This window comes from Papilio machaon, chromosome 18 (genome assembly GCF_912999745.1).
Source record: "Papilio machaon chromosome 18, ilPapMach1.1, whole genome shotgun sequence".
In the NCBI taxonomy this organism is placed as follows: domain Eukaryota; kingdom Metazoa; phylum Arthropoda; class Insecta; order Lepidoptera; family Papilionidae; genus Papilio; species Papilio machaon.
This window is the reverse complement of record NC_060003.1, coordinates 397042-423868: the sequence shown is the minus strand read 5'-3', so window position 1 is coordinate 423868 and position 26827 is coordinate 397042. Positions and strand designations below refer to the sequence as shown.

At 42.0% G+C, this 26827-nt stretch overlaps 1 protein-coding gene across 1 annotated transcript; it reads left to right on the top strand.

The window, feature by feature from the left end:
• The first annotated feature begins 171 nt into the window (after positions 1 to 171).
• Positions 172 to 25838, top strand: LOC106715523 (protein unc-79 homolog). The gene is made up of 57 exons (XM_045682294.1): positions 172 to 250; positions 627 to 742; positions 2893 to 3012; positions 3095 to 3256; positions 3571 to 3741; positions 3869 to 3961; positions 4063 to 4248; positions 4660 to 4819; positions 5019 to 5091; positions 9827 to 9909; positions 10097 to 10228; positions 10449 to 10574; positions 10649 to 10770; positions 10954 to 11143; positions 11264 to 11363; positions 11439 to 11594; positions 11909 to 12011; positions 12099 to 12244; positions 12455 to 12560; positions 12713 to 12825; positions 13085 to 13279; positions 14870 to 14950; positions 15695 to 15832; positions 16050 to 16202; positions 16327 to 16463; positions 16666 to 16848; positions 16958 to 17114; positions 17244 to 17445; positions 17548 to 17739; positions 17992 to 18114; positions 19038 to 19170; positions 19280 to 19411; positions 19491 to 19596; positions 19712 to 19882; positions 19967 to 20219; positions 20309 to 20396; positions 20478 to 20583; positions 20660 to 20746; positions 20832 to 20908; positions 21042 to 21145; positions 21273 to 21362; positions 21516 to 21642; positions 21719 to 21813; positions 21887 to 22001; positions 22107 to 22231; positions 22400 to 22543; positions 22621 to 22759; positions 22839 to 22993; positions 23087 to 23214; positions 23296 to 23508; positions 23575 to 23803; positions 23881 to 24044; positions 24201 to 24379; positions 24524 to 24668; positions 24753 to 25046; positions 25211 to 25333; positions 25448 to 25838. Exons 2-57 carry the CDS (start codon positions 688 to 690, stop codon positions 25664 to 25666), a joined length of 7899 nt encoding a protein of 2632 aa, XP_045538250.1. The 5' UTR covers positions 172 to 250; positions 627 to 687; the 3' UTR covers positions 25667 to 25838.
• The last annotated feature ends 989 nt before the right edge of the window (positions 25839 to 26827 follow it).

Sequence of the window (26827 nt, the reverse complement as noted above, 5' to 3'; positions counted from 1 at the left end):
AAGAAAAACAGATTGCGCGCGCAGAAATGAAATTGTACGAGATCAATAGAACGAAGAGACGAGAAAATCTAGATTTAGGTCTCATCTCTTTCTCCCAGACAGTGTCTGTGTAGGATTTTAGTCTACCCGGGGCTATATTTATATTATCGATTGGGGTCCCAGCCGTTTTAGTACGTGAGAGCGACGGACATTCAAATGCAGGGCAGCTTCAGGATACAGTTGATAAATATGGGTACTCGTGCCGCTGCATGTAAGCAAAATTTATTTTAAAATATTGCTTTATTGCCATAATAATCTAATTACATCGCTGCCATAGTATATAGGAAAGCGTTATTTATTTTTTTGAGATCTTTTAAATCGCAATGTCTTTTCTAAATTTAAAAAAATCTCACAAAGTTTTCCTGTATTTTGTTTATTTATAATTGTTTGTATTTTTATATAAATTTCATAGAAAAATATTTCGTAATTTGAACAAAACATTGTCGAGTTTGAATTACTATTTATTTTGAAATTGTGAGACGACATTGTATTTAATTAAAAATATTTAAATTAACCTATTCAATGAAATGCACCTTTCCTATTACTAAGGCGGGCTTGCATGCACATTTACTACATTTCTTTTTCAGAGGATCATAAGGCCCTGTTTCCGACCGGCCTCATTCTTAGTGAAAGCTTTTTTTGTGTGTAATGCAGTCCATGCAGTTCGATATGCAGCTTCTCATGGAGCCGCTGAACCAGAAAGGTGAGCTCGTGGGTACGGGCCATGTTTGTTGTTGCAGTCCGCACACATCTGTCTTCTTCCACGCTTTGACTGTCCATCTGTCTGTTAGTTCCATCCTGTTGCATCTAGTTCTGTAAACCGTTCTCAGTACTGGTGTGTGTGATGTTCCCCCAATCAATGTGTTCACTCTGATGTCTGTGTTATACCTCTTTTGTTATGTTAATTTATTATTTTAACAGATTGTTTTCCATATAGGTCAAATTTACAATAGAATCAATTTATCAACTGAGATATAGAAATACTGAATTGATAAAATATTTCTGCATTGAAGTTTTGGTGTTGTACATCTATAAACTACCCTATGTTAATCTTGTGTTGAATACTTGCACGGAAACCCACTTTTACCATATTTTCTGTCCTTATATGTTCCTCTATATGTGTACTCCAGTATATGTTTAGTGTCTTCATGCCATATGTGGTGGTTTATTTTGATATATACAACATTTTCAAAATTGGGATCCATGTAAATGTAATAAATTTATAATCATATAAACTAAAAAAAAATCAAGTATGAAATATTTATTTTTAAACAAAAGGAAACTGTACATAAACTATGTATTTAAAATTTTTCCTTCATACAGAAGTAAAAAATTAAAATAAAAAATAATTTATTGTCATCCAAAAATACAATAAATTATCCAGGATCCTCGCACTAGGCGCAGCCTGTATCACGAGGAGCCAGCTCAATGACTTAACAAGAAACATCGTTATATGTCAACACATGGGCATTAAACAATATTAAAATAGTTAGGAGTAAAGTAAACTACACAAGAAAATATAATAATATTATTAGTTGTAACAATGGACTTATATTTTATCTTTGAATATATAAAAATATTTTTTTTCCTTCAGATTGACATTGGTTGAGTGTAATCAAAAACTCTTTTATATTAAATTTAAACTATCTCAGACAGAAACAAGACTGTTTTATTAGACAACTGGCGGAATAGGTATATTTTTGATCAATTATCATAAACTCATATTTGAAATATGTTGACATATAATTTAATAAATAAGGATGTAATAAATGATAGTTTGATATATATGTGGTTTATATACATTTGTATATTATATATTATGTTTGTCTTTGGCTCACCTTTCTTTCAGGACTTGAGCAGCTGTTTGCTATCATACAAGCAAAAAATATGCACATCTTATTTCAACTAAGCACATACCTGTTTTTAGTTTTATACTTTTTCATATGGCATGTTTTTTTGTACAATTAAAATAAAGAGATTTTAATAATTATTATTTTGTGTTGTAAATATAGAATGTAATAAGATTATGCATTTTGTTTTTATTTTGCATATAGGTGTCTTTTTGTGCTTATGCATGCTAAGGTTAAATAAAGAAAATTTTTGTTATGTCTTTTGTTTTATTTCAACATCATTTTATTTTAAATATCTTTAAAGTAAACGTTTTTCAAGGTAATTAGTGAATTCTTTTTATTTTATTTCAAACTACATCTAAACTAGCACCCACCAAAATGTAGTGGTTTGAATTGGAACTAGGTGCTCTTTCTTTAAGACACGTGCTCAAAATAAAAGAGCCTTGATATTGTAATTATTAATTCTATAACTGCACCTTCTTTGACGAATAATTATGCACGATATATATATTTTTTTCAACATCTATAAAGAGAAGTTACTTGAACAAAATAATACAAACCACTAAAATGCACCATTACATACATTGCTCTTTAAAAGTGCCAGGCGTTTTTACAACAATTAGTAGAGATTTGATGTATTAAAATGAAAGGTACTAAGGGAGAATTATTTGTTGATATATCTTATTCAGTGTCTGGTAATGTGCACTTATACGAGTGGTAGTTGGAAACATGCTTTGTTCGTCTATAGTCGATGTTACTGGAATTATTGTCTATAATCCGAAGGAAACATAGCATACCTTTCGGTGGCTCTAGTCTAATGAAACAAATGTTAATAGTATAAAGGCGTAGGCGAAGCTTACGAGCATGATTCGTAGATATGTATAAATGTAATAGGCAAAGGTGTGTCAAATTTATGTCACAAATTTGTAATCCTTACTATGACAACTTGTTTCCTTCTACTATATTATGTTGCTTGTTATTGTGAGTGTTGATGTGCCGACAGTCACGGCGAAGATCCGGAGTCTGTACGACTTCCAGCTGCGGCTAATGCACAACATCCCGCCCCTGCCCTCCGGCATCGACATCGCCAATACCGTCAAGTACTTCTCTCAGACGTTACTTAGTAAGTTATCTAAGCAATCTGTCTTTGTTTATTAGTGAAAGAACTGTAATTGGAAGGATAAGTTTACAATTTTTTTGTGTAGGCGTTCTTAAAGATGTCCCACGCTCGCCTCTCGAAATGATCCGCGATGCGGACAGCGATGCCGAGCGCATGGCTCTCTACCCCAACTTGGACTACAAGGGACTGTTCAATGCCATCTCACAACTAGTCGACTCCGCCCCACACATACAGTATGGCATACAGGGTATGTACATACAAATTATAAACACTAGTTTTATCAGACAAGCAGCTGGGCACGTAAAGTTATTCACGCAATATAATCCACATATATTCGCTAGCCTTTAAGGAGTAACGGTCTATTCTTGAATGGTCCTAAGACGTTTTGACTTCAAAATACTACTAAAGCTGGATTCCGCAAGTTGTGGTCCAAGTACCAAATTACACTAAAGCTATATAACCAATAAATAATAACGATCAAGATCTGCGAGAGAGAAGCAAATTGTTCTAAACAAATCTAACCTAACATAACCTAACACTCGTGAAATATCTCGCTCGTAGCGTTTGGGCAAGCGGTACTGCAATGCCTTGGCTGCCTGCTGCCGTTCCTGGAATACGACATGATCGACAACCTACCCTACATGGTGGCGTACTGCGTGGCCGTGTTCCCCGCCTGCCTGCATCAGGAGATACTGCATCTGTTGTGCTATTACATACTGCCATTCACTATCAGTAAGTTAATCGATTCTGAGTACGGTAGTTACTCTCATAATTAAGAAAAGCGGGTTTTAAACAATAAGAAAACACCTGATATTATTTGATATATCAAATATTTATTTGTGGTAAATTTTCAATGTAGCGCGAAGATATTCCGGTATGGAGGAGGAGAGCCAGGCGTCTCAGTCAGTCGGCGCAATCATTATGATGGTGTTCCAGCACTCCAATAATCCAGGTATCATCCGAATTTTCTAAAACTCAATAATTCTAAGGTCCAAAAAGATAGAAATATAAAACGTAAAAGTGTAAATGTGGGCACATTATTGTTGTGTCCAGCGCACCACTGCCAGCTGCTGGAGTGCCTGATGTCGATGAAGCAGCAGACGGTGCGCGACGTGCTATGCGTGGTGGCGCACGGCACGTGGGGCGCTCGTCTATCTGCCGCCAAGCTGCTCTTCTACTACTGGCCGCCCTTCGACGCCAATCTCTTCGACCGCAAGGGCCTGCTCTGCAAGTTTTCTAGTCAGTATGCAGCCAAGTGGACCACAATTACAACCTCCTAGCGACTGCCATCAGTTGACACGTCTCCACTGTCGGGGCTCGAGTCTACCTTATGTTTGGGGTGACTAGGACTAGGCCTTAGTCAACGATGCTGACCAAATGGATTGCTTGATTAAACACATTTGCGACTTATAATTCTTGCTAGAAACTGTATTTAACCTTATAATTCTAGGAGCTCCTAAAATATTCATTGTATGTCAAATACAGTAAGTAAAATAGGCTTTGAAGTTTTTTTAAAAAAATACTTTACTTAGAAACTAGCAGCCTAAGCTACTTAGTTTTGTGGATTGATCAAATTGATCAAATAAAAACATGAACTTAGCTTGCCGTTAGCTTTTTACGCCTTGCAATGGAGTGGTGACTGGTTTGCAGACGATCTGGTGCCGTTCTTGTGTCAACGCGACATGTGCCCCAACGCGGGCAGCGCGGAGGCAGCCAAGGTGTGCTACGACCACTGCATCAGCGTCACCTTCGCCTCTGACACGCCGCCGCCGCTCTACCTCTGCATTGAATGCGCTAACGAAATACACAGGTCATACACATCATACCTGATACCCAAGACATGTCTTACAAGATGTACGTCATTAAGCTAAATTAGTATGACAAATTTACAATAACGCACACCTTTAACGACTTTGTTTTACGTAGAAAAAGGTGCCACGAAAATACAAAGCTTACTGGCTGAGATTTTTGAACACAAAAGTTAATTATAAACTTTAAAATTTTTACAGAGAACACCCTAACCAACGATTCTTTGACATCCTTCATCCTCAGCAACAGGTGTCTATGGTCTGCGAGAATAAGGTATTCACAGAATTTAGTCAGTATTTGTTGTATTTAGCTGGTCATGATGATTCTGTCTTGTATTTAAATAAAATAAAATAAAATAAAATAAGCCTTTATTGCTGATAATAGAAAGTTTTACAAGAGTGTTTTTATCTATAATATTACATTACGATGAATTAAATAAAATTAACAAACTATGAAACTAAAAACTAAAATAAATTTAAAATTACAGTTATGTTAAAATTAAAACTTATAAATACAGATGCAAAATTTGAAACTAATGTTAAAATATAACTAAGATATAATATGTCTGTAATCTACACATCGGCAAGCGGATACTACCGTTTTTATGTATCAGCGTGTCTTTCGACAAAGGCCTCCTCTAACACTTTCCACTTCTCTCTTTCTTTTGCGAGACGGGTCCAATTTGGGCCCGCTACTTTTTTAAACTCATCTTCCCATCGTTTTACTTTCCTACCCCTGCTCCTTTTATTCCCTCTTGGATACCATTCAGTAACAATTTTTGTCCACTTTTCCTTCTTTTCCCGTAGCATATGGCCTGTCCATCTCCATTTTAATTTTCTTGTAGTTTTAACAGTGTTTTTAAATTTCGTTATGTTCTTTATTTGATCCAGTGGTATTTTATCTTTCCTTTTTATTCCTACTACGCTCCGTTCTATTCCATTTTGACAAATTGCTATTTTATTTTGTAGTTGTTCTGTTAGTGCCCATGTTTGGCAGCCATACGTCAGACACGGTAATATACAAACGTTAAATACTCTTCTCTTCGCACTCATTGGCATATCTTTGTTTTTCATGATTTCACTCAGCGACCAAAATTTCTTCCAAGTGTTGGCAACCCTTCTGTCTATTTCTTTTTGCATTGTATTTTCAGTCGAAATCAGTTGTCCTAAATATACATATTCTTTTACTTTTTCTATTTCTACGTTATTTACTTTGATAACATAACTATGTGTGGTGTTACTCATGACTTTAGTTTTAGAGGTATTCATTGTAAGGCCTGCTACTGCACTTTGATCAGATAATTGTTGCAACATTTTTTGTAGGGTGTTAGGACATTCTGAAAATAAAACAAGATCATCTGCAAAGCGGAGATGATTAAGGTTTTCTCCATTGATATTGAGTCCGTATGCAGACCATTCTAGTTTTCTGAATATCATTTCTAATACCGCTGAGAATAGTTTAGGAGATATAGGGTCCCCTTGCCGAACTCCTCTTTGGATCGAAAATTCTTCGCCTAAAGACTCCATTCTAACTCTTGCCGTGCTCCTTGCGTATATGTTTTTGATTATCCTTATGTATTTTGCCTGAACTCCTTGAACTTCTAGTGCATTCCAAATGTATTCATGTTCTAATGTGTCGAATGCTTTATTGAAATCAACAAAACCTAAGTAACACACTTTGTTGTATTCCTTGTATTTTTGAAGAATTTGCCTTAGCACGTGTATATGGTCGACAGTGGAAAAGTGACTGCGAAATCCGGCCTGCTCTTTAGGTTGGTTATCGTCAAGAGCTTTAGCAATTCGTGATAATATGATTTTTGAAAATACCTTATAAATGTTGGTCATTAAACTAATTGGCCTGTAATTCCCGATATCTCCTTTATTGCCCTTTTTGTGTAGTAGTACAATGATTGATTTTGTCCAGTCGTCAGGTACAGTCTCTAGCGTTATAATTTCATTAAAAATATCTGTAAGTCGTCCGGCAATTACTGGTACTGTTACTTTCAGAATTTCGTTAGTAATTTGGTCTAATCCCGGTGCTTTGTCTAGTTTTTGACTTTGAATTGCTTTTATAGTTTCTTCTTTTAATATTTTTGGTATATGTTCTTCTTCTTCCCTTGTGAGGCTGTGTTCCGTTGTTATTGAAATAGGATTTTGAGTCTTATATAAATTCTTGTAGTAATCAGTGGCGACTTTTAATATTTCTAATCTACTAGTAGTGAATGTTCCACTGTTTGTGTTTGCGCTCGGCATCCATTCTTTTTTGTTATCTAATTCCTTAAACGCCTTTCTTACACCTCCTGTTCTTATTATGTGGCTTTTCAAAGTATTTGTTCGTTTTATTTTCCTGTCCTTCCTCAGCTGTTCGTTTATTTTTTTACTTAACTCTGCTATCTCCTTCCGTACTTCTCTGTTCTTTTTACCTTGTATAAGATTTTTTCTCTTCTCTAGTAATTCTTTTGCTTCTGTTGAAATACTCTTTTTTCTAACTGAGGCCGTCTTAATTGGCGTTTTTAGTATATTAATTAAGTTATTATATTTTTCTTGCATTGACATGCTAGGTTTTATATTTTCTGTTAGATCGTTTTGCAGACTTAGAAGAAGAGTGTCATTATTATTTCCATGGAAGACGGCGGGCTGGCACTTGTTATAAAACTTCCTACTCCTCATATTCTTTTCGACAGTTAGTGTGGCCCGAACCATCTTGTGATCCGTATTGAAATTTAGACTATTGATGACTGAGATATCTTTGAATACATTTTTATTGTTTGACAAAATAAAATCAATTTCATTACTGTAAATTCCATTTGGGGATGTCCATGTCCATTTTTTTCTACTCTTCTTTTTATAAAAACTATTTAAGATGCTTAGTTTGTTTTCTAAGGCAAAGCTTACCAATCTTGATCCATTCTTACTTCTCCTTCCTACGCCATGTTTTCCTATTATGTATTCTTCGCCCATCCTCCTTGTTCCAATCTGTCCATTGAAATCTCCCATTACTATAACATTTTTGTAAGAGCTTTCAATTGTTAGTTTTAGTTCTCGATAAAATTGTTCTATGTTTTTAATGTCTTCTTTCTTATCTGATTCTGTAGGCGAATATGCTTGAATTACGGACCATGCTTCGAATTTTTGTTTATTTGTGGGAAGTTTTATATTAAGTATTGCTATTCTTTCCGATATTCCTTTTATCTCTATTATGTGTTTTGAAAGTTTTTTCTTGATAATAAATCCCACTCCATACAATCCTGGAGTTTCGCCCTTGTGATATAAAATATAGTTGCCGTAGTCTATTATTTTTTCTCCCAGTCTTCTCATTTCGCTTATTCCAAGGATGTCGCATTTTATATGTTCGATGGCTTCTTCTAATTCGGTAAGTTTTTCAGGGGTTCTCAGTGATCGTGTATTGAGAGTTGCTATATATATATTTGATGATTGCTTTTCAGCTGCTCTATCTTCTGTGTTAAGAGGGTGTTGGTCATTAGCCCCCACGAGGACCAGTCGGCTTGGGGGAGGTTTTTGTTTTTCTATTAAATTAAATTTTATAATATTGTCGCTTAGTCTCGTTTTCCGTTTGTCGATGTTTAATTGTTATTGATTTTTTGTTACTGATGAATTAGAAAAGGAATGGGATCTAGCTCTCATCATATCAAAAGCGTTTGTTCTGTTTGTTTTGATAGAGGATAACGCCTGTTGCTTATTCGGATGACTAATATGAGGAGATGGCGAAATAGAGGTTTCTCTTTTCCTTTTTTCTTTATTTGTATTGTTGCTGTCTTTTACTATTAACTTATCATATTTTAGATATGCAATTTTTCCTTTGTTTCGCTCTGCTACTAGTTCTTCTTGTAGCGCTTTCCTCCTCTCTAAAACATCCTTTGAATAATCTTCGTTTATGTATATATTTTTCAATTTCTTTTTGTTCTTTACAATTTCGTTCTTTTTCCAGTTGCTTGTAAATGAACAGAGTACTGGCCTCGGTTTCTTAGTTTGTCTCAGTTTGTTCCCGATCCGATGTATTTTATTTATATCCCGTGACTCTACATCAATATTTAAATCACTTTTAAAATTATTAATTATATCTTCCAATAGTTCTTGGTTTGACTTCTCTTTCTCCTCTACTCCATAAACAATAATATTGTTATTTCTTTTGTCTCTATTTAAAGACTCTAATTCTTTTTCTAACTTTTCTACTTTAAGTCGTAAAATCTTGTTTTCTTCTATAATGGGAATTAACTTTTCTTCCATTTGATTCATTACATTTTTTGTTATTGAGTCCTTTAATTCTGCGTTTTGGTTCTGCATTTCAATTTTCATTTTGTCAAATAAAATTTGAAATTGTCCTTCCATTTTATTTTATTTTTATTAATTGGAACAATCGCAATAACCAGGTGGCAAGTATCTGTTATTAGAGATGTACTTATGTTGAGCCACAATCGTTTAAAACTCCGAGTGATCACTCTTCTCTAAGTACGTAAAACGAAACTTGTCAGTGACAGCTTAGTATCTACAATGTTTATATTCTTGAAATCGCCCTTGACTTAAAATGTTCCATTTTTTCACTTTATGAAATTTGCATCTATATTTTCAGCAGGCGCTATAATATTTTTTTTCGAAGTGGGTATTTTTCAGTTCTTATTAATTTTAACTTTTAATTTGTAAACAAACACTTAATAGTCTTCGGAAATAACAGTTTTAAGCACTTATAAGTTCCATTAGTTCTAGTTAAACACTTTTATTTGTGATTTAGATGATAATTGTTAAATTACACAATGTTCCACAGGATAACACTGAAGATGTTTCAAAGTTGTTTATAACTTGTTGCACAGTATTGTTTCTTTAGATAAAACATTGTCACTCGACAAACACAGTCTTATTTGTCTATTAATTACACTTTTTCACTGTAATTATCACTTAGCGATTTTATAATGCTTAATTTTTACACAGGATTTGTTTACACCGCGACTGACAGCTGTCAACTTCTTGTATTTAATTGATATTTATGTTAGAACTGCCGGTCAACGGACAAGTCTGCGTACTCCATCTGCTTCTCCAACGAGTGTGCCAGTTACAATGGGAACCATCCCATCAGGTAAATATCAGAAAACATTTTTTTAACAGTATATATCTATGCTAGCTATCGCTAGTTCAGATAACGTTAAAGTTATTATCGTAGTTCTTAATTGTGCGTTCAAAATACGAAGTTTTTCCATCGGTGAGCTACCAAAAATGTGTAATTTGGAAGGGTTTCTGTTTGTAAATTGAAAGTGTGCATATAGATACTGCCAGCAATGCCACGGCAATCGACACAACAGCCGGCGCGGCGGCGACCACGTGACACACGCGCGTCTGCCGCCCGCCTGGCACATGGACTCCGACATGCAGACCAACCTCGTGGAGGCCATCATCAGGCGAGTACACATTAAAGAAGGAAAAACTATCTGGTTCCAGTTACCATTGATTGACCAGTTATCGACTTATTCGATCCCTAATCTCGCTAAAGTCGTCATCTTTTTCATTTGATTTCCTTTCATTTCTGATCTCAAGATTTTCTTCTCATTTTCCTGCTTAAAGGTTATAACCAAATATAGTTTTTATCTTCTACTGATTTCGAAGTATCATGTCCCATAGCCTGCTTAAGGAAGCGAAGCCGATCAACATGGAGGACCCCGACAGTGGCAGCGAGCAGCTGGGGCCGCCGCTGTGCGTGCAGCTACCGGATCCTATCTCCGTAGAAGACCGACAGCTGCTAGGCAGGTGAGAAATAGCTCCGCAGAAGACCACGCCGTAATACTTGTGTCACTTATGTCATCGACTTCCTCGTGTTGTAGATATGGTGTGTGGCTGATGGTGGGGCTGTGCACGCCCAACCCAGATACGCCGGAGGAGATCCTCGGCAGGCTGCTGTCCGTACTGTTCCACTGGTTCCACGTCACCTCCTTCTCTTATACCGGTACCTACTTACATCTTATGAAATCTTCCTTATGCTAATTTCACACAAGGGCAGCGCAATAAGGGGTAAGCGTGCATTCAAACGAGCAGCACTGTAGTAGTCTGCCTGACTGCTCTGCCCTTGTCTATTATGCAGTCGTGCGCTAGGAATGTAGAAGCCGATACATGTTCGTCCTCATGTCAGGTGAGATAGCGAACACGGTAGAGAAGTTGAAACTGGAGCACGTGTGCGGGTGGGTGCGCTTGGTGGCGGAGAGCCACGCGCGAGTGTTGCTGCACTGCCTGCTTCCGCACCCGCCGCCGCACGCGCGCCACGCCGGGCATTGGGACACGCTCGCCTCCAAGACGCAGCACCTCAAGGAGGGGCTCAACAGGTGCGACAATACAGGAACACACCGCCACGAACATTCACCTACACTACAGATATGCACGCTAACGAAAGTACACGCATACCAGTCAGAGCGTAATCAACATAAAATGACGTTTTTTTACAGATTATATTGCTTGATTCCATATGGCATCATCACCCAGTCCATCTGGGATTCCATAATGCCAGCTTGGATGGAAGCTATCTGTACAGACGTACCGGAAAAAGTAAGACATTACATAAAATGTATGCTAATAAAACTAACATATTAACAACAGCAGTAAAAATGTCGTAACTGTTAGGAGCTGATGGAACTAAAGGTTCCCGTGGGAAAGATCCTGGAGGCGGATGGCGGCATGGGGTGTTTGGAGGAACGCAACCTGTACAGCTTTGCGTCGCAGCGCGTGGGCTCGCAGCCGCGACCAGAGGCCGTGCTGCCGGTCCTCGACTGGTTCCAGGTACCCTAGATAAGTCTTCCAGGTTCTGACCGTAGGTTCAAAGCTGGTTAAGATATCGTTAGACCATAAAGAGATATCCGTGTAACAAGTTTGCTTATTTTTGTAAGTCTTTAAAATTATGCAAAGTAAAATTTGTAACATGAACGGAGTTATTTAGCAGAAACATCATAAAAGTCTACATATTTCACTTTAATTCTCGAGTGATCTATTTTTCTTAAGTTTCCTTTAGCAAGAACTGCCTGAAAATTTGTTTGAAACATCAATATAACTTCAGGTTGTTGGGGATGTTACTGATTGTGTTGTATTAATTGCAGACCATATCACTCCTGGATGTGAAAATACCATTGTCCCAGTTGTTTGATCTGTTCAGCCATTGTGTCATCAACATGCCTGAAAACTTGGTCAAAGCTCCTTCAGGTATAAATATCTAGATATATTGAAATTATTTAACTACACATTACTATTAGTTTACTTATATACATCTATTGAAATCAAATTTTTCAGAGAGCGTGAAGTCAAAAGATACAGAGACGAACGGCTCGTCCGAAGGTACGGACAAGGAGAAGGAGAAAGACAAGGACAAAGAGGAGGAGATCAAGCCTCAGAACTTGACGTGCTGCATCCTAATGCTAGACATATTACTGAAGCAGGTGAACTAAGATCATCTGTACACGGACAGCTTCAAGTAGCCGATGGTGCATGAAGCTTTTACTCCACATTACTGTAGCTGTTTACAGCCCTCATTTTACTCGGTGCTTTTATCGCGTTCATATCTTTACTTTCAGTTCTTTTTCTCTTTAGTTTTTGTGTAATATTTGTGCAAAGTAATGCAATAAAGTAAGGTAAGCGTTGTCTTCCAGCTGGAGCTGCAGCAGAGCCGTATCAACATCCAGAACGTGAGCAGCGAAGCCACGCGCCTTCTGCGTCTCATGCTCAAAGCAAACCAGGCCAACACCATAGAGCATGGTGAGGGAACACCTGACATTACATTTATAGACATTTTAAAATAGATTACACTTGACGGTGATATGCTTCGTTTCATTTGATGATCCTAGATTTTTGCAGACCAATTTATCTTTGAAATTGTTGTGGTGTGAATATTGCGATGTGTGATACAGCCCAGTGCCTGGCGGGCGGCGCGTGCTCCTACTGCTCGGCGGCGGCGCTCTGCCAGCAGCTGGGCGTGCGACTCGTGCGCGCTCTCGTGCCACACACGACCAGGCACAATGAGGTGGGTACACCGCAACACAAGTGTGTCATGTGATTTGCATTGCACTTACAGGTCCCGACACATGGGTAAGCGGGTAGGGAAAAGATTATTGTTGTCCCCTTACGCTGCAAATTGACAAATACATTAAATGACATTGTCAGCCATGTTAGACATGTGCAAATATAAATTCACAATTTCATTAAATTCCATTATAATTCTAGTACATAAGTACAGTGCTACACAAGTGTATAGGATCTTAACATCTTTATGCAATATCCAGCCATCGATAGAGGAGACTTGGTGTGAGACTCAAATGAAGAAGAACCAGTCTGAAGAGGAGAGGAGCAAGTCCGGAGGCACGCCCGCCGCGTCTGTGGATGGGTTGATGTCTATAGCCGGTGCTCACGCGCACGCGCACGCGCACGTGCTCGGCGACAAGAGCTCAGTGGGCGGAGTCCTAGTCCACATGCCGCATGTGAGTACTGCCCCATATCTACTATATTTAAACGTCATCGTTTGATTTGGCGGGAGCCATTATACTTTCTAGAATTTTCCAGTTTTTAAAGCAAGCTTGTAAATAAGCGTTTCAATTTTCTTTATACTTTAATGTCTGCATGTTACCAGCGATTGTTACCATATTTCAAGTGTATTTTTAAATAACTTTCATGGAATTTAGTATGGGAACAATCTACCATCTCTGATTTGTTCCTTTGAACATTATAAAAAATGAAATAAATGATGAAATAGAGATAAATAAAATAATAACGAGGCTTGTAAGCAAATCAAAGAAAAAAATGCAAAAAAATCCACGTACTAAGTGACGTACCCAGTTATTGGCCACTGGAAGCTTACGAGTCTCTACTTAAATATTTAGACTGTGTCTAGAATAGCAAATTGTATACTGGTAATTTACTTATCCGAGCAGAGAAAAGAACTAAGATAGCAAAATAAAAATCCTATGAAATAATTTGCAAACACATGAAATTTAAATTAAAATAAATAAATTTGGGAGCTCTTAATTCCCTCTACAAAAAGTTTAACAGACTTTCATTTTAGTTCTTTACTCAGAAAGCAATTTTCAATATCCTCTCTACAAATTACGTAGTTTATTTTCGGCATCCAATTTCCCGCCAAATCTCACGAGCACGTCAAATTAACTTCCCTTAGTATTTTTTTTCCTAGTTTAAAGCAGGCAAAAGTCTTTGCCTAACCACCGATACAGCTTCAGGATAAAATTAAAAATGTTGCCATTAATTAATTACATTTGATGAAGAGAGTTTAATTTGCAATTAATATTTATGTCAACTAATTAAAAAAAAATTGTTTACACGTCTCTTAATTTTTTTTTGTAACTTTTTAGCTGTTTATATTTTTTCACTTTTTTTAAACGCCGCTTTTAGCTCTTTGACTTATATATTCAATTGCTCTTGGACTATAAAATTGTCTAATATCGTATAAATAACATGGTTTTTATTAAAGCGATTTGTTTTGATTATTATTATTATTTATTATTTACTTACAATACAATAATAACCTAAAATAGAACTATGTCCCACAAAATTATATAAAACTAGCTGTCGCCCACGACTCCGTCCGCGCGCAGTTAATAAGCTTATATGACACGTTCATAGATTTACCATAGCAGCGCCATCTATTGGTTACTTACTCAACCCAGTCGAAAGGTATCGACATCTGTTAGAATCATTTGGAGTTAACAGATAATTGTGACTGTCAAATAATAACAGACAAATAATTAGCAATAAATTAAAATTGCGACTATAATTTGAGATTTAAACTATCCTATTTCTCAAGTTGTATCGAACTGCACATGATGTGCGAATTTTATTATAATCGGTTAAGTGGTTTAGGAGTCCATTGAGGACAAACATTGTGACACGAGATTTATATATATTATGATATAAATATTATGATTTTCCGTTTGTTTTTTCTTCTCCCTTCATTTGATTGTTTGAATGAAAATTATAGTAGGATTTTTTCCATCATTTATGTTATATCCTGATGTGTGTATTTGGGGTAGGCATGAACTTAAATAATAGATGTATAGTTTGTTCATTTCATGCAACTGTCTCTCATAAGCGACGTCGGTTCGGACGGCACTCTCACTAAGTCGTCAGGTGAATCGCAAGTATGTCTGTTTGTCTTACCTTTTCCTCGCTTATTTCATGTGTCTCTTGGTTTTATTTTTTGCGTGTCTGTGTGTTTTTTATATAGTGATCAATGTATTCCTTTTTATAAAATGACGAGGAAACGTGAAATGATTAAAGCTTGGGTATTAAATGGACGGGACTGTTTTTGTTGTGTTCATTTCACGTTTTCTTAATACAAATAAAAAAATGACTAATTCAAGTAAAATGAATGTAAAATAAAATAAGATATAAGAAGGCATGTTGCTTCTTAAAAGGCTCATAAAGTTTTGGCTCAATTGTTTTAAACTTTATTTTTGGAACAAGAACATTTCAAGGCAATTTCTAGGTAAGTAAACCTTTCTTGAGCGAAAATTGCAAACGAAATATTTATTAAATTAATGAATAATATTATTTAACATCTAGTAATTTTTGTGTACCTTGATGGCAAGCTATTGGAGTTGCTAAAGGCTTTGCAAAAACTGAATCGTTTCCCAAATTAGTGATACAGCAGTAAAGCCTTAAATCTCAATTTTACTACCCCCTTCCTACCATGGATATACATAACAAAGTATACTACCAGTTATTTAATTTGGCACATCGGAAATAAGAGCGAGATATAAATATAAAAGATCGGTCAGTGCGATAGAAAAAACGCAACCAAACTTGGCCGAATATCTCGCTCTCTTTTCCGATATGTCAAATGTAATAGCGGGTTACTATGAAATCTGTGTTGGACTGCGCAGATAATGACGGCAACAGTGGAGACGATAACTGAACAATTGGATATGGCGGCCAGTCTCCCGCCCGCCGAGCGCCCGCCGCTCGCCACCGCCCACACCGTTACCCTCACCGACACAGATGTTGCCACCGCCACCGCTGACGTAATCAAATTATATGTTTCTAACTCTCGTCGTCTAAGCGAGACTTAAGTGACCGTTGTATTCTTCTGTAACTCGTGATTTTCTAAGTAAAGATGTAATAACAAAAGAAGGAGACATAGGTCTCGTTCGTTTTTATCTTACATCAAAATGTTATCTTAAAGAACAATAAAAAATGAATAGTAACAATGTATCTCTAGCCCTCCTTCTGCATGTACAGATATCTACTCCCAATTTGCTCGGCGATCACGAGGCGACAGGCGAGTCGGTGGAGGAGGACATGACCAACTTCTGGCCCACTTCCGCCGGCAAGTTCCACTTCTGTATCGACGAGTTGCCACAGGAATTACAGTACATACACCAGCTGCTGCAGGTCTCCACTTTTTTTAAAGAATAAGTCTTAAGAAAAATGTAACACGGTCCTTCGAGCCAAGGTTAATATAATTGAAAGCATTTTGTAATCTACAATTTTTTACGTATTTTGCATTGTTTTAAAGGAACTAAAAAACACATCGCGGCCGGACATCCTTTATCACCTACTGCAGTGCCTGCAGGTGCTGGTCCTCAACACTGACGCGCTGGCCGAGCACCGGGGCTTTCTGATATGGTGCCAGGAGAACCTGCTCATTGACAAGTACGTATAACAATTAAATAGAAACCGATAATATTGCTATATAAAGCTACTGTGACATTCCAGAACAGGATCATAGGTAGGTATTTTAATGCAGACAGTATGCAATCTTCCTTCTACCCTGGGAAATAAGTACTGCTAGACATAGCACTGAAATTGTTGTTGTTCAACTTGTTGAATATGTCGTTGTTGTTGTTACGTACAGCCTGTGGAATGTATGCGACGCGTCTCAGTCACATATCAGCTCGGTGGCGGTGCCCATCTTGCTGCACTGCGTGACGCTGGCGGGCGGCGCCGACGTGCTCTGCGCGCTCGTGCGGGACAGCTTCCACCAGCCGGACCCCAAGAAACGGTTCACTGCTGTCGAGAGGGTCATACTCATCATTAGGTAACGTCCACCATTACTGCGACGTCCTTGAATAGGAGAAATGACAAAGAGAACGAATTGGTTGAAGCTTTGCAGACAAAATTATGTCTCAGTAGCAAGTCGGTGACAGGTTCATGGACGGGTCGCCGGTACGCAGCAGCCTGCCTCTGCAGACTGCGCTGGCGACCGCCTTCTGCTACCTCATCACCAGCATGGACGACATCTGCGTGTACGTCGCCCAGCGCGCCACACTCTACATCGGCACCATACACGACAGCGCCATCGAGGTTAACCGACACTGTTGAAATGATGCATACATTGCTATTCATACACTCGAGGCGTCGCGGCGTCGCTTCTTTTTTGTCGCTTATTTTGTCAAAAGAAAATTCAGTAGTTTTAATTTCGACGGTTATTAGTTGCTGCTGTACTGTCTGGAGACACAGTTCGACCTCGTGATAGTGGACCGGCCGACGGTGCTGCAGGCGGTGTACCAGCTGCACAACACGCTCAGCGACCGTCGCATCCTCACCTGGGACTTCTTCCTTAACCGCTTCGAGACGCTGCTGCTCGAGGCCCAGATCAATTCCAACAAGACTCTTGATTTTGCCAACTTACGAGGTTAGTTTACAGCTGAAGGGCACCCGATTGATGAACATCATCGTCCAAGAGTCTCGGATGTGAGATAGATAGATTAAAGCTATGATTTCCCCGGTGTATCAGAGGTGGTGGGGGGCGACACGTCATCGGAGTGGCTGGTGCACAAGGTGCGGCGCGCGCACGAGGCGCTGAGCGTGTCTGCGCGCGCGGCGCACGTGCACACGCTGAGCGGCTCGCTGTCCGCCAAGTGGCCCTACAAGCGCACCGTGTCCGCGCCCGCCGCCGTGCCGCCGCCGCCGCACGACGTCCGCCTCGGTAACCGCTGCCCGCCAAGTGGCCACACACGTCATACTCTCTGCGAGGCATTGCTCAATATCAACCATTAACAACTCTAATATCCAACATTGAAATCCACATGAATTATAGAATACTTAATAATCGACCAAGTCTTAAAAATTTTGTTTTTATTCTGATTTTATTTAATTTTTTAATTAAATCATTTGTTTTGTTGTTTAAACGGCTCTATCGACTTCAATAGACAGATAAAAAAATAATTTATGTACGCAGAGCGCGAGAAAGTGTACTCGCGCCAGTACTCGGCGCCGCTGCTAAAACGTAAAACCTCGCGGTTCGGCCTCGGGCAGCTGCTGGCGCCGCAGCCGCTCGCCGCCCGCAACAACAATATTCACGGTTTGTCCCTAGATCTATATCTGTAGTGTCCACACCTAACACAATTATCCTCTTCAAACCTAATCTACAGTGTTGAAGACAGTTCTCTAAATGTCCTTGAATCCCAATAATTCTGTGATCTTGAATTCCATTTGTCTACCAGACGTTATCGTATCCACAATAAAATGTCTAGATTGCACCACTGCTACTTGCACCTAACAAATTGGCTGCACTGCACGCTTCCATAACCCACCTTTTGCTGATAATTGCTTAGCCATGTATTTTATGAATACGCTAAAATGTCCTATTCATAGATTCTAGAATATAATGATTCAAGTATTCAAATCTTTGACGGTTCTTTAAATATAATCAATTGTGTTGAAAGCCGTTTGTAAGATTTATCTGTTAATATACCTATTGTTTTATTTTCTTTAGTTCTTATTGTTCAGTTTTTATTAATTTATGATATTCAATTGTAGAAAACAAATCGTCAAATGCAAATTAGTAGTGGTCCAAGCACGGACCCTTGCGGTACTCCAACAAGTCCAAAGTTTATTAAATACAAAATTAGCTATTTGTTCAATAAAATAAGTCAAGATTGATGTAACTAAAACTACCGTTATTTTATTATTACAAGGTTACGTCTTAAATTTTGTCGATATTTGAAAAATGTGTCTGTCACTTTGTCGAATGCCTTTACTAAGAACGTAAATTTTAATATTACTAATAATATCTTGTTTATAATTTGAGATTTGAAGTCTGTAATTCTTGGCGCATAAAGAGGTCATAAAGACGGTTTCAATATTTACTCAACAAAATTATTAATATCTGAGTATTGTAAAAAAAAATCAATCATACACCATCTGAAAAATATAAACTTAATGTCTTTACATTTTGTACGTCGTAAGGTGATATGTTTTTGACTGATATTGACATATTTGCAGAAGGTTTCCACACGTTGTCGGGGCGTTCGCCTGACGAGGCGCTGCCGATCTTTCTGCCGAAAGTGGACATCGATGAGACCGATAAAGAGACAACCAACCTACTTGTCTTTCTTCTAATGCAATTCTTGTCGAGGTAATATTTTATTCTATTCAGTGGATAACATCGTAGACCAGAGCAAGCACTGTAACCTCACAGACGTGAAAACGAAATTATGTAAAGAGTATTGTAATGTTTGTACTAGATCAGACCAGGCGCACCCGAGTGAGGACAAGGCGACGCAGCGCGCGCAAGACCTCGTGCTGAAGCACCTCTTCCAACTGCTGGGATACAACTGCAACGAGAAGTATTTCCACGTGTCGCCGCACGCCATGAGGTATGTCTGCATCTCATTGCATTTGTGCTCTTGTTTCTTCGCAAGCTATCAAGCCATGCATATGATTTTTTTTCGGCAGGAAATCTTCCATGTTCAACGCGTTTATGGCCAACCTGCCGCAGGTGCTGGACCAGAATCATGTGATGGGTGGTAGCATCGCTGAACCAACGTTGCTCGTGCTGCAGGTTTTCATCCCATTTTCTAGCTAATATTTAGAGCAAAAGGGCAGCCATGAAAAATAAATTGTCTTTTCGAAGAAATTTCTAAGCAACGGAGTCATAAAACTTCTGTCACTTCCAGTACTGCTGCAGCCCGGCATCGGGCAGCGCGGGCGGCGCGGGCGGGGGGGCGGGCGCTGTGGGCGGGGCTGCGGGCGCGGTGGGCGGGGCCGCGCACTCGCACACGCTGGCCGCGCTCGAGCCGCACGTGCGCCGCAACTGGCTGCTCGCGCTCATCGTGGTGCTTTACAAGGTGCAGCACTTGCTATTTCATCGATGCAGTCTGTACAGCGACGGACTTCACCAGACTTAACGATACTATCCGGTCCTTGTCCAGTACCACTACAGCGGCGGCGCGCTGTGCGGGCTGGCGGTGGGGCTGGTGCGCGCGGTGCTGAACTCCGTGGAGGCGCAGTACCACCAGTGCAAGCGCATCCCGCCCATGCTGCTGCTGCCGCATCTCCACCACGCGCCCCCCGCCCCGCCCCCGCCTCCGCCACCCCCTGCGCACCACACGCCCCCGCAGCCCGCACACCCCGCACACCCCGCACACCCCCCACATCCCACGCAGACACCGCGGAACACCAGAGGTACAGTCGACGCGAGGAGAGCATACATCTATTACTATTACTCTTTGATTCTGACTTTTATCTCTAAAGTGTACTATCGTGTTCCTCAGAAGCCAGTCAGCCGTCTCTGAAGACGGAGGAGGGCAACGCGAGCCAGAAGTCGCCTTCCCATTGGTCCGATCCGCCCGAACCTGCCAAGTACGTCATCTTCCTCTAGCCGCGTTGCCGGTCTCCGGTCTTCAGGTCCGGCGATCCTCACCTCGGTGGTCTGTGGTGCAGGTACCAGCAGTGGAGCGTGGAGCAGGAGTCGTCTGAGAGCGAGCTGATCGCCATCCCCGAGACCAGCGACAAGTCCGACACCACAGTGCACGGCAGCACCGCGCCGGTAGCCACCGCCTCGACACCAGTCATCCAGTTTAATCTTTTCGTTTTCAGTAATGTTTATTTTGTGCGCATGTCAGGGGTCATTCGACGAGCCGTCGCACTGCGAGGACCCGCCGCGCATCGACGTACATTCCGTATGTGTGCAGCCGCCGCACACTAAGCCGGTCAGTCTAACTTAATGAGGGTCGGAAATCATAGACTGAAAGAACCTCTGTAACTTGATGTACCTATAAAACTAACGTATTACAGCCGGTAAGCGGGACACGATCGGGACACCATCTCTCCACTAGCTCCTCTGTCTCCATCGGCAGTGATTCTTCCAACTTGTAAGTATCGTTCTGCCGAATTAACAAAAAGAGAAATGACTTGTCCTTTACAAAAGTTTTCTAAAACGACTGCAGTAAAATTATACGATTGCAAGAACTTATTATTAAGTATAATTAAAAGTGTTTTGTTAAGAAAATCGACGCCGATGAGCGGCCAATCTGTGGAAGTGTGGCCCGACCAGTACAGCCAGACCTCTCCGCGAGCCAACGTGCTCGGCAAGCAGAAGAGAGTCGTTGGTAAGTCAGATCTATTGTTAAACTGATATATCCCAATTTTCAGAGCTATTTAATAATGGCCTATAATTATAATTTTAATCTGGTAGTTTGAAATTGAGATTATAAACACGTTCAGATATTTTCCCAGCAGGCAGCAGCACATCTCCGGACACTGCGCCCTCGTCTAACGGCGACGCCCTCGGCCCCGCCCCACACCATCATCATCTGCGCAGCCCAGGTAACCTACATTCTGCCCAAATAATTTCAATTTCACCATAACACACTACAGAGAAACGAATGTATTCGAAAAAAATCAGGAAATTGAGGAAATTTCCTTCGACCATCATTAAAAAGTAGTAAAAAATGAGTGAGAAGTACATTATATGCGCAGGTCTGGCGTACGCGTCACCCGAGTCACCGCTCTCAAAGATGGAGGTGGCGTGGCATGCGCCGCCTCACCCCCGCCCCCACCACCCCCACCACACGCAACAACCCTTCCACATCCCGCCGCAGGAGAGGTCTGCGCACTACTTACTGCCACGCAACATATTTATACAAAAGTTGCACATCTCAAATAAATCGTTCTCCCTGCAGGTTGCTGCCGATCGGCCCGAAGCCGAATAAGGAACAGTATCCCGTTTTCAATGCACTTGTAGACAGAGTGCGCGAGGCACTCAGCTTGCCTCATGGTGAGTTTGTTGAAGCACACTATCATTTTGCCATACGAGACTGATTGTCTGACGAGTGTTAGTTTATTTGCAGACGACTCGACGGACAGAACGGACTCGAGCCGGTCCGAGAACGAGCCCACTCCCACGCCCACGCCCACCGGACGCCCGCAGGACTTGGCCAAGAAGCTGTCGTCCGATAGCACCAGGTTATTTTTCGGCTTTAGTTCGCTCGTATGCTGACGAGTGTCATGTTAACTAGAGTCAGGACCGTATTGTACGTGTGACACGTTAAACGGTGATCGTATTTACAGTCGCTCGCCGCGCCGGCTGGCCCGGCAGGTCGCTCAGCTGGGCTCGCCGCCGCACGCGCCCGCGCCCCAACACCAGGCCCAGCCCCAGCACACGCCGCGTTCCTCCGCTCGCCCCCACCCCACCGGTACACACTTTTACAAAGAGTTAAGGAAGCCTCAACAGTGGTTCCGATCGTTCCCACGCTTTTGTTCAAATACATATGCGGATATGTAGTTATTTTGGCGAAATCTGTGGTATGGTAGATTCAAAAGACCGTGTATAAAACTGTGTTCGTTCGTTTGCATCGCCCCAGAGAGTCGTCCAGCGGGCGCGTGGTGGGGTGAGGAGAGCCGCGCGGGGAGGAGAGCCGCACACGCCGCCCCGCGCACCGCCCCGCCCGCCGCCCCGCCCTCCCGCTCGCCCGCGCCGCGCCCCGACGCCGCGCTCCGTCACCGCTGTAAGTGCCGCCGCCGCTACTCTCCGTACGTTGTATGTCGATGTGTAGACTACAGCGGCCCGCTGCGGCTCCCGCAGGCGCGGAGTGCGGCAGCGTCGTGGAGCAGTACAGCGACGAGGAGTTGGGACTGTGCGTCATCGCGCTCGGCACCTTCATCCACCGCGAGCCCGCCTCCGCCGCGCCCATGCTGCCCGCGCTGCTCTACTGCATCAGCAGGTGCCGTCCTCTTTGTATATGTTGTCGTGTGGTCATATCGTTGCATGTTATCCTCGTGTTCGTCTCTCTGTGTGCGCAGCGTGGCGCAGCAGGGCAACTACTCGTGGCAGACAGACAGCAACGTGCGGCTGCCGGGCAGCGCCATGCTGGTCGCGCAGCAGTTCCTGCGCTGCGTGCTGCACCAGCTCGCGCCCAACAACGTCTTCCTGCAGATCTTCCTGCAGCGCACGCCCGGTACTCGCCCTCTTATGCTGACGTACACGTCGTTATCGCGCAAGTATGCTTTAAAAAATGTTTCGTTTTAACCCATCACCTGTGTCGTTTCAGAGAAGCAACGTATAACGTTCTTCAAGAGTATAGCGCAGGCCTTCGTGGACTTCAACGAGCTGTACCCGTGCGGGCCGCTGCAGCTGCTGCTCGAACACCTCAACTCCAAGAAGTCCCTTCCGATTGACGTAACTTAAATTATATACCATAGGCGTTATTACCATTTGACATATTCTATCAGTATATTAAGCCTTATTTCCACTGAGCAGCAAATGCCGACGTTAGCGGGCAACATCGCGATGTACTTGGAGTGCCTGGCGCCCGAGGCGCTGGGCCCGGCGGCGGCGTGCGGCGCGCTGCTGGCCGCGCTGGACCAGCTGCTGCGCGGTGTGGCGCTGCAGCTGGCGCAGCTGGACGACGCGCTGCCGCTGCTGCGAGCCTCCGCCGCCGCACTTCGCGTGCCCCAGGCTCACCAGCACAAGGTATTCCCTATCGGCCACTTCCCCTCACTCGCCCTGTGCCGCGGTGACCGTCGTCCTCCTCCGCAGAGCATCCTGGAGCCGATCTCCAAGATCCTGAGCTACGCGGTGCAGAACTTCGTGGTGCGGCTGCCGCTGGCGTGCGAGGTGGCGGCGGCGTGCGTGCGCGCGTTCGGCCGCGACCGTGACAAGCTGCTGCTGTGTCGTGTGCTCGTCTTCGAGCTGGTGCAAGCGCTGCGCACCAAGACCACCGTGCCCGACGACAACCTTTTTATGCTAATACAGTTCGTGCTGCAAGGTATGTCGCTGCACAATTTCTTGTAAGGATAATATGGATGATTAGTGGCGTCACATTAATCCGGCTCTTGTTGCCAGGTCGCGGATGCACGTTGCTGCTGCCACCGGCGCTGGGCGGGGTGTGGACAGCGGGCGCCGGAGACGCGCGCGAGCTGGCGGCCGGCGCGGTGGACTGCATGCGCCCGCACCTGCCCGACCTGCTCGACTTACTGCACGACCCACACCTTCTCAATAAAATCAAGGTCTCCCATCCCTCTGTATGTTTAGTCAGACGCCAACTTAAATACCCTATATTTATCCGTAAGGATTCCTTTGTTCGATCGTACACATCTTTCACTTGCGATTTCGATTAAGTCGTTGATTTGGCGGTCTCAACACCGCAGGGTTCGGTTTCGAAGTCTATCGTGAACCGCAACCTGATCTGCCTGAACGAAGACACGCTGGGTGCGATCGTGAAGGGCGGCATCGCGCAGTACGTGGCGGCCGAGCTGGCCGCGGAGCAGGGCCGGGCGCGGCAGGAGCGCGGGCAGCCCGCCGCGAGGCACCACCTGCCCTGGCTCAACGCCGCCCTGCCCGGGTCAGTTGAGGAACAGCGAAGCCAATCTTTTATACCTTTTTACTCTACATACTCTTTATAATACGAGCTCGGTGGTATTGGATGCAATGTGCGAACTTATTCCAACTCTGTTTACACAGATTTTATATGGTATTGTATGTGTAGATCTCGCGAGGTGGGGGAGTGTGTGGGGCGCGTGCGGCAGTTGTCGTGGCTGGTGATGGGCGCGCTGTGCAACTCGCGCTCCGGCCAGCCGCTGCAGCAGCCCGTGCCGCAGGACGCAACCTGCCACATCACCGACCACATACAGGTTACATACATAGCTGATCCGACTGACATTTGCTATAGTAGTCAGTGGAGAAATGATTGTGTTATTTGAATGTATTGTTTGCAGACGATAATGTCGTCTTACGTGGAGCAGGGGCGCGGGGGCGGGGGCGGGGGCGGAGGCTCGGGGGCAGGTTCCGGGGCGGGGGCGGGGTCTCAGCGCATGAGCGCGCTGTTCCACGCGTTCGTGCTGTGCCACCTGTGGACGCTGTACCTGGAGGAGCTGGCGGGGGGCAGTACGACTGGCGGGGCGGGGGCGGGGGCGGGGGGCGAGGCGCAGCACACCGCGCACTGCCTGCTGCTCGACTTCTGGTGCAAGCTGCTGCCTAGCGTGTTGCAGCTCTCCGCTCACTGCAACATTGTAACTTCTACTCATTATCTATACATATAAATAATATAGGAATGTCATATTTTGTCCACATATTTGCGTTGCTAATGACAAAAAAACCATACAAAATAACGAAATGTTTGGAACGCATTTAGTAGTCCAAAAGTCATATGTGAATGAAGCGGTCGATGTCACAGCTCGCCGAGACAGTGAACCTGCACTTCCTGAGCCTGCTGGAGTCGCTGCTGGACTGCAACTCCACCGTCCTCAACAGACTGCTGCCAATGTGGACGCCGGTGCTGCACTCGCCCACATTCGAAGTCAGTTATATTTTGATCGTGCATCACTTTTGAAGTTGTCAATAATTGAAATTTAAAAGATTGGTTACAATTATGCCAGTTATATTTTACCGGAAAACTTATGGCATGTTGTAGTTACCGCGGCACCTGGCGGAGCGCGTGGTGGCGTGTCAGGAGGCGCGGCCGGACCCGGTGCGGCAGGACGCGGGGGGCGCGGGGGTCAAGTCGGGGGGCGCGGCAGGGGGTGCGCGGCGCTGCGCGGGGGGCTGCCCGCGGGCACACCGGCGCCTGCACCGCCTCATGGCCAAAATGGCGCAGCTCGAATTACAGCCCAATTCATTCTATTTCATATAAAATGTATTATGATCAGTGTATTCCTCGTTCTTGAGTAACGACCTACCGTACTCAGAGTCGTTTATTGATTACTGAGGGTATCCCGAATGTAGATTTAATATTGGAAATTTATACTAAAGAACTGCTTAAGTAAAAATTAGACGACTTCGAATGCGGCAGTTACTGCCAAGCAGTCCCATACATTCATTTATATTCTATCCATTTATTATTCTTCTACGTTTTTTTTAGTCCTGAAGAGTTTATTTTTTCTACGATTTTTTATCTAGTTTTGGTTTCAAAAAACTTCAAACCTCTAACTCTAATCCTTAAATTAAAACGAATTCATTTGTCACATTCATTTGTTATTCACAATTGTAGAATGCATATTCTAATCTACAAACATAATATTATCTATTTTTCGTTAGTAAATTGGTAATTTTCTTGACCAATCGGTTTATTTCCGAACCTAATGTAATCATATACTATAGGCTACCTTTTACTTACTGTAAAATGAAATTTGCGATCAATAAAGAAGAAATCTATATTACAAAATCTAAAGAACTTTATGAATATTATTGTTTTTAATACCAAATATTATCTCGATGTTGTCAAATAATTGAATTTATGTCGTTGTAATATTATTAAATGTTAGATGTAAGATTATTTAATAAATATTTTGTGTGAATAAAATATTGTGTTTTATTTAATACTAATCTTGAAATATTAAAAACAGTATACTGAAAACTATGTAATTCAAATAACAAAAACTATTTACATATTATTTATAATAATAATTCATCAAAATTCTACTATTTCTACATTACGTTAAAACGTATCACTATTATCACTATTTTTTACGTAACTTATACTTTTAAATTAAATGTGCCATGTTCTTTGCGGCCAGTATTCCAACTCTAGTTTTGCGAACTTTGTCTACCGAAAGAGGTCGAATACATAAAACTTCACTAAACCATTGCAGTGTTTTTTTACTTTTTTATGGAAAGTGTCATATAAATAAGAGACAAGAATTACAAAACATTTTGAACCAGTAATAATAAAAAAACAATGAATTCATAGATAAAGTGTTGCAAGTTCGACAGACATTGAATTGATTGACTCATGGCGAGACATTCGCGCTACAATATATCGCAAATTAATAATGGACCATTCTCATCAGTTATG

What these genes read in the sequence shown, in the direction of transcription:
- LOC106715523 (XM_045682294.1), top strand. Translation starts at nt 688, where the DNA reads ATGCAGTCCATGCAGTTCGATATGCAGCTTCTCATGGAGCCGCTGAAC. An exon ending in GGCAGTGATTCTTCCAACTT is followed by an intron (nt 20,909 to 21,041) that starts GTAAGTATCGTT and finishes TGTTTTGTTAAG; the next exon opens with AAAATCGACGCCGATGAGCG. An exon ending in CAAGCAGAAGAGAGTCGTTG is followed by an intron (nt 21,146 to 21,272) that starts GTAAGTCAGATC and finishes ATATTTTCCCAG; the next exon opens with CAGGCAGCAGCACATCTCCG.